Source organism: Bubalus bubalis, chromosome 4, assembly GCF_019923935.1.
Source record: "Bubalus bubalis isolate 160015118507 breed Murrah chromosome 4, NDDB_SH_1, whole genome shotgun sequence".
Taxonomy (NCBI): domain Eukaryota; kingdom Metazoa; phylum Chordata; class Mammalia; order Artiodactyla; family Bovidae; genus Bubalus; species Bubalus bubalis.
In genome coordinates this window covers 32,320,298-32,331,975 of record NC_059160.1, presented here as the reverse complement: position 1 = coordinate 32,331,975, position 11,678 = coordinate 32,320,298, and the positions used below count along the sequence as shown (strand labels likewise).

Sequence of the window (11,678 nt, the reverse complement as noted above, 5' to 3'; positions counted from 1 at the left end):
CATCATCGATTCAATGGACCTGAGTTTGAGCCAACTCTTTCAAGGACAGCAGGGACTGGAGTGCTGTGGTCCATGGGGTTACAAAGAGTTAAGACACAACTGAGCAACTGAACAATTTCAAATATACAAACAGAATACACGGAATACACGAACACTGAAGAGCTTTTTCTACAAAAGGAAAACTACAAAAATAAGTTGAAGTCACAAGTTTATGGATACAAGCAGTTAGAACTCAACTTTATTGTTACAACCAATTTTTATTTACAGAATATATATCTCTTCAAAAAGATACATTCCTTCATTTAATCAATGGTAAAAGGCCTTATTAAACAGAAATAAAGCCTAAACATCACTTATATTTAACAGAAATACAGATTCATGAAAAGTTTGTGAACATATAGCAAAAAATGCATTTTTATTTAAGCAGTTTACATGAATGAGGCTGTTTTTAATTTTATTCACTGGCAACCCCATTTTAACCACAGAACAAATTTTACTTAAATTAACAGCAGTAAAAATGTAAAACTTAAATTTGAAACATGAAAATAAGCAACAAAAAACAGGAAGTATCTTCATTACCAAACAGATTACAAGTTCTCAGACACTCAGATACTTTCTGAGGCATATCAAATACACCTACCTCAAACGTTGCATTCATTTGAGAGGTATCAATACATTTTCAGTGCTGAGACTATTTGTAGCACTTACAGTATTTACAGAGCAGCATTATACTACTATGTTTCACATTTGATAAACACAAATTTAACCTTTATGCCACAATTTCCCAATTCAACATACAGCTAATGCAATGACAGTTATTAATTTAGTTTTTCTCTTCTGAAAATGATAAGGACATTATCATTTAAGAACATGGAATAATGCCAGGTCTTCTTTCTTAAAATAATAGTATATTTTAAAATCCAAATACCTCAAATCATGGAAACTTCACCCAGCTATAAAGGTTCCTAAATAGAATAGAGTTTAAAACTCTCCTCTTTGCAAATTCCACCAATTTACAATTACTTTAGTACACGGAAGTAACAGAAACCTTCCTCAGATTACTCAACAATAAAAATGTCAGTGTGTCACTGCATAAATTAGGTAGCAGCACACCACAACCATGCAAGTGCTCTTATTTCCGCCACTGCTTTTTTTGGGGGGTTGGTCCTTTTCCAGTTCATAGGATCTAGTATTCAGGGATATCATCAGATCTTGGTCTCTCTCTTAAAGTCCCTTCCTTAAGAGTTTTGAAATTTAACTAATGGAACAATTCAAATCAGCCAGCTTTTTCTTACTCTTCATTAACTAGTTCAAATATAATACATAATGTTTTCAGTTTTTATAAACACCTTGTGTTTTGTCAAAATGATTAATGGTATTAATACCATTAATGGGCAAGATGTAAACAAAAATATGTCTACATTTAGGGATTAAGAGTATTTTACAGAGCAACTTTTTTCATAACTAGAAAAGTCATAGGATACATAATGAACACAGATTTTAACTGGCTGTTTGATAACATCAGTAAGTACAGGAAAGAAGAGAAAAGCAGATTGCAGGATAGAACCCTACTAAAAACTTGAGTTCTGAATGCCTCAAACTCAAAAAGGTATTTTCTACAAGCACTACCATTATTTTTTCTATTCAAACGGTTGAAATCTGTCCATTTCAAATTATAATCCAGAAAGGAAAATTTTAGTGTAAAACCTGCTCAAAAAAATCCAATTCATCATGTAATATATCTTATTAATTTCAGTTTTTCAAGTACTCAAGTAATGCAAACTCAAGCATTTGCTTTTAGAGCAATACATTTACACACTAAACTTCAAAGATAGCGGGAAATTCATTTAAAATAATTGCTACATTTTTCTCTCTGAAGACACCAAACCCAAGACAAAACACTGTAATCACACAAATGGTATGTTAACAGGAAAAAAAAAGGTGATTCCCTATAACTAATATCTTTTGTTAAAAAAAGAAACAAAAACAAATGGCCTTAATATGTAACTAAGTTTCCAGTCAAACACATTCTAAAATCTAACAAACCATATTAGAAAATTCAGAGCAAATCAATTTTGAAATAAAGATTAAAGTTGCTTTAGGACATCCTTATAATTCACTTTCCTTGGTACATAATAGTTACTAGCGTTGTGTTGAGTGATGCAAGTTGCCGTCAATAACAAAACTTTCCTCCTAGCATAAAGCATTGTTAACTCTATTAACTGAAATACTGACTAATATTAAAAGTTTGCCTATATCACTTTGGAACGCAGTATAAAATGCTTATTAAAAGCAATGTAAAGCAGAAAAGCAAAATGATAGTTTTCTCATTTACATTATGAAGGATTTTGAAAATGTAAGAAAGAAATACCTATATAACTTTAAAAGTGGAGGTTTTTAACTTTTAATTCAGAGTGTTTAGGGGAAATTTTTCCTTTAAATCTGGAAGCTTTCATAATACGTTTATGCAGTTAAAATATTCCTAGTTCCACAAAAATGGAATTAGCAGTCATTAAAAGAACAGTTCTATCTTTTTCTGTATTTTACAATCCCCTAATGAACAATTTCATACTTAGAGAAGACAACTGAGATATGCTTAAGTTGAACTAGAAGCTATTATTTATCATCTCCCTTGTACATATGGGACTTAAGAATCATATTGAGATATATAAAAAGTGAAAGTGTTTTTTTGGTAGAAAAAAGTTAACAGCCTTGAAAACAGAAAAGGGTAATACTTCAGTTTGCAATCATAAAACTGCATTTTTAATTTGCTTTAGTTTAGAATCATGACTCAAAGAATGGAATTCTTACAGGGTATTAATTTAATGCTTGCAAGAATCTAACCTCCAAAAACTAATGGCCAAATAAAGAATGAAAAAAAGTCATATTAGGCACTGAGAGGCTAAACAACTAAGTACTGACGTTAACAAAAATGGATAACCCTATTTCCAGTTCCTCTTGTTATCCCACTGTACCGCCCCATCTGTTGGTTATTTCCAGTCTAAACCAAAGAGCTGGATCATTCCCTTACAGAAAAATGTCTACAAAAGGGAAGAGAATGCAAAAACAATACACAATCTCATATGCAAGATACAATTCACACTAATTTACAAACTTTTATTTACACTGTTTTATATACATTCCAGGCAGACCTAGTTGATGAGTTTTGTGCTCATATTGATCTCAAATGATCACGTGAACAGTATGATTTACTACCACATCTCTTTAATTCCCAGAAAGTGGTGGTAGCATGGGGTCTGGAGGGAAAAATGTCAAGTATTACTGGTCAGGTAAGATCACACAAGTAGGTACGGAACAAAGGGGAAAAGAATTGTGGAATTCTGCTTGTTTAAGCATCCAGGCCACTATGGTCTACTGACTAACAAGGAGTATACATGAATGCCACTTCTCTAACAACCATTTTCATATTTACAAAATGAGCTTACTATCAGTTATTAGGTAAGGCATTCAAGTTCCTTAACATAAAAAGGCAAAAGACATCTCAGCAAGCCACAGGACAAATTTTAGAGGGATGTTTTCCCTTGAGAATCCCTTAAATGGTCAATTCAGAGGGAAGCAATTTTGAACTCTATTTAGGCTGAAGTATGATCCCCAAAACCTGCAAAGGAAGTGAGAACATCATGATACCCCAAAGAGTGGGAGAAATATCTTAAGTATCTTATTTTGTTCCCAAGATGCACTGCCTAGGGCTAAAGTGAGAGCCTTTATTCCCCTTTACATTCACTTCCTGAATCTCTCTGAACCACTTACAGCGGTGTCACAGCGAGCGGCCATGCAGTCCACCAGCAATGGCTCAGTGAATCTATTCAAAGCAGTCTGAAGAATATGGAGGAAGATAGAAAAAGGATCTCCTCTCCTCCCACCGTTCTCCAAGATGTGTACTGTTGCACTTTTACGAAGTCAGAAAGCAAAAAAACCCTCGAGTCCTACATATTCTTCGTTGTCCTAAGAAAATGTTCCAGCCACAGATGAAAATTCCACCAAAAACAATTTCTCAAGTTCACTCTTAACATTCTATAAAAAGCTATTAACTGTTTAATTGGTTCCTTTCCTTTAGTTAATTAGGTAAAATTCTACTGATCCAATGGTAATACGTTTTATAAAAACAGAAACGAACATTTGCAACGTTGAGGAGGTAGGAAACAAATCGTGGCTAACACTGGTACAGATTCAAACAGATTTTAAGATTCTACTCATGTAACTAGAATTTACCATTTTAAATGCCCGTGTTTCTACTTACTTTATCAGTTTTAAACATCTTGAGCTAATCCAAGTATTTTAAAGCACTTATCTGAGAGTATAAGTCATTTGGAATAATACATCAGACACCCCAGAAGATTTCTCAGAGGATAAATTTGCAGTTGCATATTCTGAATATGCAGATCCATTAAGCCAACCTTGTACATGGGCACTTATGTGACCAAAGTGTGCAAAGCTTCTCAGACTAATTTTCTAAGCAAAGTTAACCATGACTGCTCAACTCCACACAGCAGTCTTCAAAACTTGAAGTTTGCTTATCTATCCCAAAGACACAAGTTCCTTCCAAATAATAACTGTCATCCTCTCACAAACAGACAAAAACAAAATCAAAACAAATCAAAACAAACAGAAGCCCTCCTACCATGAGTATTTTTGCTTAATTCACACTATCAGATTTTAAGTGTACAGGATGTTCTAAATGTTCCTTATTTAATTCTTTTAACCACCTCAACTTATTTCTCTGAAACTACATGTTATCAAGTAGTAGAATGAATGCTGAATGAATGCTATCATTCTAAAGACACAGAAGCCAAACTAAAACATTAAGCCACAGTGTAAGGAATGAATCTGGAGAAGTAAAAAAGAATTAATCTAAATGACATTTTCTTGTTCCCAAATATTATAAGCATTCTACCTTTGTTTCAAAAATTAGTAACTGCTGTACTAGCTACTATTTAATAACAAACAAAATACAGAATATCCCAATAAGTGAAACAAAATTTTTGGTTAGAAACAAATTGATATAGTAAAATTTTAAAAACAAACTGTACCTTAAATGACCACATATAGTAAGTACATGAAAACATTATTTAATGCAGATTTTGGTAACAAAACTACCATGTATCTATTCCAGGATTATATGGTAAATATTAATATTTATTCTGCCAGACTATGTAAGAAGAGGGAAATTTAAATTCTAAGATGTTCCCCCCTCCAAAATGCTTTCCAATACTTCAGAAAGATGTACCACTATCATAGACAGTGAATGTATTTCATTCTCCTACACAGGTATTTTTCTATGAACATTTTAAATTATCTAAACCAGTGTCTGGCATTTCAAGAGTAAATGATTCATTTTACTTACAGTGTGTCAGAAAGGTTACACTAAACACCAAAAATGTTTACTGAAATTAATCTTACTTTAAACATAACAAAAACAGTATTTTCTCTGGAAATTTTTCACTGCTTACACTCAACAAACAGATGAAACAGATGAAAGCGGTCACAAAATTCATGTTAAATTTATAATAAATAATTCACATATAACATAGATTAAATTATAAAAGGATTAAACTGACATCTTTGTATCTTTTTGCCGATTTAACAAACTTCTAACCCACCACATACTGAAAGCAGTAGGTATATTTCTTGACATCATTCAGACTATTTTAAAAATAAATTGGTTGTTAAGAGGCATAATTTGTAAAGCAAGAAAACCAAATTAAAAGAATTTTAACAAATATTGACTTTTTGGAATTTCTTAAAGATCCACAAGCACTGTTCAGCTACTTAATTAAAGTCTTCTTTACTCAGGCACTTTCAATGCAGTAACCTCAGGCTTCATTTTAAAGTACTGGTTAAAACGAACAACTGCATACCTATCAAGAAAAGAGAGTAACAACAGAATTAGAGCTAAAAACCTTAATCCTTCCTTTATTTTCACTCACCCTTCTAAGTCGTTTTAAGTTTTAAAATTTAAAAGGACATATTTTTAGTTTATTGCACCACCTACTGGACACTTTTCTAATACTGAGAACATTTAACAGATTAAACCAGATTTCCTTGCAAACCAACTATTAAATACATACAACTTTTGTAACATCTGACTAAAAACAACAACTACATGTCCCTTATGGATTCTAAAATGAATCCAAAAAGAGTAGAGACAAATGTAATGCATACAATAAAATTAAACTTACCCAAGGAAATCAAAATCAATAGTGGAGTATTTGGCTTGAATCAAAGCCCACAATCCCCAAAAGAAATGAGAAGCCTAAAAGAAGGAAAGAAAAATCAAGAATTATGGTAATTGATTTCTTTTCAAAACAAATATCAAATTGTAAGTTTTTCCTCTTTCATCAACTCCATGCATAATATTTTCTTGATGCCTTTTTAACACAAAGTATCTACAACACAGGTAATACTGAAGTGCACAATTCTCTGCTGCTGTTGCCGCTAAGTCGCTTCAGCCGTGTCCGACTCTGTGCGACCCCATAGATGGCAGCCCACCAGGCTCCCCCATCCCTGGGATTCTCCAGGCAAGAACACTGGAGTGGGTTGCCATTTCCTTCTCCAACGTATGAAAGTGAAAAGTGAAAGTGAAGTCACTCAGTCGTGTCCGACTCTTAGAGACCCCATGGACTGCAGCCTACCAGGCTCCTCCGTCCATGGGATTTTCCAGGCAAGAGTACTGGAGTGGGGTGCCATTGCCTTCTACGGTATAATTAGAAGCTGCACAATAATTTTGTATGTATGCTTTACTAAAATCTATTTCACTATTCACTTAGTGAATCTAAGACTTCACTTCCCAGGAAATATTCTATTGTAACCAGAAATACTATAACTAGAAAAAAATTACTAGCTGTGTGGCTGTAAGCAACTTAATTAACCCCTCTGCATCTTTGTTTCCTCATCTGTAAAATGCAGGTGTGATCATTTATAATAAGAAATAAACATCTGATCTACATTCACTGTTTCTGGCTCATGGCTCCTTGGACTTTCCTAAGCATAAAGCAACTGGGAGCATTTTTTATATAATATCTGGTCTTTTGTCGTTGGTTCCTAAAATAGTTCCAAAGCCATAAAATTGAAAAGAATGTCTGGTTATTCTTAACAAGTCCCTTTCAACCACATGTTACTGAGGTATCTTTTGAAAAGATGCTAAACTTGAGGGCTGGTTGCCTGGGGGAACCAACCAGGTGATTAGATGGTTGGAACTTTCAACCCCATCACCTCCACACCTCAGGGGAGGGAAGAGGAGCTTGAAGACTGAGATAAATCAATGTCCAATGATTTAATCAATCTTGCCTCTGTAATGAAGCATCCATTAAAACCCAAAAGGAAGGGGTCTGGCGAGTTTCCTGATTTCACAAACCACAACCTATGCACATGCTGGGGAGGGGAGGGGTGTGTTCTACCCTACACTCCACGGAACAGAAGTTCCTGAACCCAGGACACTTCCAGACCTCACTCTACCATACTTCTTCATCAAGCTTTCTTCTGTATCCTTGTAATATCCTTAATGATAAACTGGTGAACATATGCAAACATTTCTCTAAGGTCTGTGAGCCACTTTGGCAAATTAATAGGCCCCAAGGAGGGAGTTGTGGAAACCTCCCATTTATAGCCAGTTGGTAAGAAGTACCAATAACACCCCAGACTTGCAAGTAGCATCTAAAGGGGTGAGGGCACAGTCTTGTGGGACTGAACCCTGACCTTATAGAATCTGACACTATCTCCAGGTGGAAAGCGTCAGACTTGAGTAGAATATGTAAGACACCCAATCACTGCCTGCTGAGAACTGGAGAACTGCTTAGTGTATGTGTGTGTTGGGGGCGGGAGAAGGAGAGAACCACCTCAGAGCAACTAACAATAGTATTTACACCTGACATACAACAAACATCCAATAAAATGTTAATTATTATAATTACACAAAATCAGAATGACAAAAATGAGGAAGACTTTAAAAAATGGTCTTCTTTCTATCTAAGGATATGTCTCAGGTATTGAAAGGTGAATTATGAAATGCTCTCCTTCTTTTGAAAGTCTAAGTCAGCGGTTCTCAAAGTGGTCCATGAATCCATGGAAGATTCTGAGGCCCCAAGCTATTTTCATTATAATACTAATATGTTACTTGTCTTTATGACTCTGTTTACATTTCCAGTAATGGAAAAGCAATAATGGGTGAAGCTCCCGGTTCCTTAACATAAGCCAAGGCAGGTACACTAAACTGTACTAGTATAATGGTCTTACTCTTTACCACCACACACTCACAGTACAAATACAGTCTCACTAAAGAATGTACTTTATGAAGCCATTAAAACTATTAATCTTATTACATCTCCACCCTTGAATACATGATATTCTGACCTTCTGTGAGATGACACTGGAAATACACATAAAGCACGGCTGATGCCTACCCAAAGTATGAAGGCTGTCTCAAGGTAACACACATATGACTGAGTTGTGACCTAAACTTGCACAATTTTAATGGAATATCATTTTTACTTGAAAGAACAACTGACATATGAACTAGTTATTAGACTTGTGTATTTGGCAGACATTTCTCAAATATAAAAAAAGAGAACTTGTCATTTCAATGAAAATAACTGACAGTATTTGTTGCCAATGACAGACTTAAGACTATTCAACCTAAATTAGAACACTGGAAAAATCTGTGTTCAACTCTGTGAGATTATCAGCTTCTCAATTAAGTGCTTAATATTTTTCTGATATTGGCAGTGACATAAATAAGTGTAATTTTTCAATATATAATGAGATGTATCAACTTTGAAATGATTATACAACTTAATAAATGCATATTTTCCAAATAACTAACGAATGACATTAAATTAAAAAATCACACACTGGTATAAGAGGTATTCAAAGTGTAAGATAAACTGATGAAGTTTAATGTAACAGAGTACAAAAGTTAACTGATATGCTCAGATTAAACATTACTACTAACCTTTAAGAAACTATTACTTATTGAATTTTGGTGAAGCATCAGAAAAAAATATCCACAGTTCTCTGAAAAGGCAAAATACTTCTCTTTCCCAACAACATATGTGTGTGAAACAGGACTATCTTCACACACTTGAGAGAAAACAACACATTATATGAGATGAAATGCAGAAGCAAATATGAGAATCTAACTTTTGTTAAGCTAGACATCAGAGAAATTTGTAAAAGTATAAAATTATGTCATTCTTCTCACTGAAGTGTTTTTTGCTTTGGAAAACAGTTATTTTTAATTTTTAAAAAGCTGTTTATGTTAATCTGAGCTTTTTAAAAATATATATATTTAGTAAATATTTTAAATTTGTTTTAATATCCAAGATGGTAAATATTGATAACTAAACCATATAAACAAGATCTCACAGAAGTCTTCAAAAATTTTTTTAAAGTATAAAAGAGGGTAATGAGACCAAAATGTTTGAGAACCCTAATAATATAAAAAATCCTCTGCAAATAGTATCTCTTTCTATTAGTCTGGTTCTGTAGAAGGAAAACTAAAATCAGGGGAAATTCTACACCTAAAAATAACATCAAAACAGCTCTCCCCAGTGTTTCAAGCACTGTTATCAACCGTATTTCTCAATTTTTATTCATACAGTAATGTAAAATAACTAAATGATCCTCTACTGCTGCTGCTTAATCGCTTCAGTCGTGTCTGACTGTGCGTGACCCCATAGATGGCAGCCCACCAGGCTCCCCCGTCCCTGGGATTCTCCAGGCAAGAACACTGGAGTGGGCTGCCATTTCCTTCTCCAATGCATGAACGTGAAAAGTGAAAGTGAAGTCACTCAGTCGTGCCCGACTCTTAGCAACCCCATGGCCTGCAGCCCACCAGGCTCCTCTGTCCATGGGATTTTCCAGGCAAGAGTACTGGAGTGGGGTGCCATTGCCTTCTCCAGATTGTCTACTAGAGAAGCATTATACATAGAACCTCACTTATTTTGGTAGGTTAACACCTTTTACAGGCTGAAAATGAAAAAATTATATTAGACTCCTATATGAGTAAAAAGGAAAGTGAGGGAACAGTCCTTTTATTATTTGCATTCTCAAAAATGGAAAAGTGAGAATATTGAAGTACAACTAATATAATAATCTGTGATTCTATGATTTACTAATACTATTTCTCTCAGATTTCAAAGTTACAGATATGTAAGTCTATCAAAGGGCATTTTAATTCCTAGGCCACCCACATCTGTTGCCAAGAAAAATTAGAAGCTTTATATAGTGAATAAACAACTTAAAATAAATTCTCAAACTCTTTTCTGAAAACCTCATATAATTTTAATATATTATAAATAATACATATTTATATGTTTATAAATATATAATTATACAATATAACTTTACTTACAAAGAATCTGAAGTCTGCCAACAATGTGTCTAAAAACTCGTCAGAGCTTAAAAAACCCATACATTATCTATTTGGTTTTATAATGTAAATACCTACTTTTGTTTGTCATCATCTCAACATTAATTGGAGAAGGCAATGGCAGCCCACTCCAGTATTCTTGCCTGGAGAATCCCAGGGACAGAGGAGCCTGGTGGGCTGCCGTCACAGAGTCAGACACGACTGAAGTGACTTAGCAGAAACATTAATTAATTATAGTAAACAATCAATAACAAATGAAGTCATTTAATATTTAAGAGTCTGACCATGCCCTGAGGAATAAACATTTACCAACCATTTATTTTGGAGCTTCCCTGGTGGCTTAGCTGGTAAAGGATCTGCCTGTAATGCAGGAGACCTGGGTTTGATCCCTGGGTTGGGAAGAAGGGAAAGGCTACCGACTGCAGTATTCTGACCTGGACAATTCCATGGACTCTATAGTCCATGGGGTTGCAAAGAATCAGACATGATTGAGTGACTTTCACATAACCATTTATTTATTTAAAACATCTACACCTCGATCTTATTACTCAAACCTCTTTTCCTCCCTTATCAAAACAGCCTTATAATGTATGTCAGTGCTATCTTCTTCATGACAAGTGATCAAGGAAGGAGGAGGAAAGAGTTTTTAAGAAACATCCATAAGGAATAAAAGGAACTTGCCAGAAAATACAGGGAAAAGGGCATCCTAGGTAGAAAGAAATAATCTATACAAAAGCATACAAGCTTAAAACACCTTGGAGTGTTTATAAAACATGATGACTCTGCTCGAGGAGGAGGTGGGATGTGAGAAATACAGTGGGAAATAAGAAAATCTGTAGATGCTATCATTTGTATGTCACTCTGTAAATCATGGGGAGCCATAAAGTAGAGAAATGACACAATCAGATTCATAAATTAGATTCTAGTTATTAGAAAGATCACTTTTAAAACGTACAGTATGAATTACAGACAGAAAAAACCTAAAGGTGAAGAGACAAGTAAAGACTAACATAGGTGAGAGATTAAGTCCTTAATCATAGGTCATGCAATTAAGGAGAAAAGGGGTGCAATTCACAGAATTTCAGGAACCAAGAAAAAAAAAAAAAGAACCTGAAAATAGAAAAGTGTGAGAAGAGGAACACTTGAAAGATAATTCCTTCTTTCCTGGTTTCAGAATACAACAACAGAATACACATCATTTTAATTAAGTCAAAACAGTACAGTAAAGAATAAATAATGGGAAACAGGACAGGATGCTGAAAATAAAATTCAAGTGTGGACACATTGTGGT

At 34.3% G+C, this 11,678-nt stretch overlaps 1 protein-coding gene across 1 annotated transcript in view; it reads right to left on the bottom strand.

The window, feature by feature from the left end:
• Positions 1–208: 208 nt before the first annotated feature.
• Positions 209–11,678, bottom strand: part of ETNK1 (ethanolamine kinase 1) — a 54,531-nt gene continuing 43,061 nt past the window's right edge. The window contains exons 7-8 of the mRNA XM_006073643.4: positions 6,201–6,274; positions 209–5,879 (exon numbers count right to left, since the gene is read on the bottom strand). Of these exons, the coding sequence (XP_006073705.2) occupies positions 5,807–5,879; positions 6,201–6,274 (147 nt within the window). The 3' untranslated portion in view covers positions 209–5,806. The remainder of the gene's footprint in view (positions 5,880–6,200; positions 6,275–11,678) is intronic.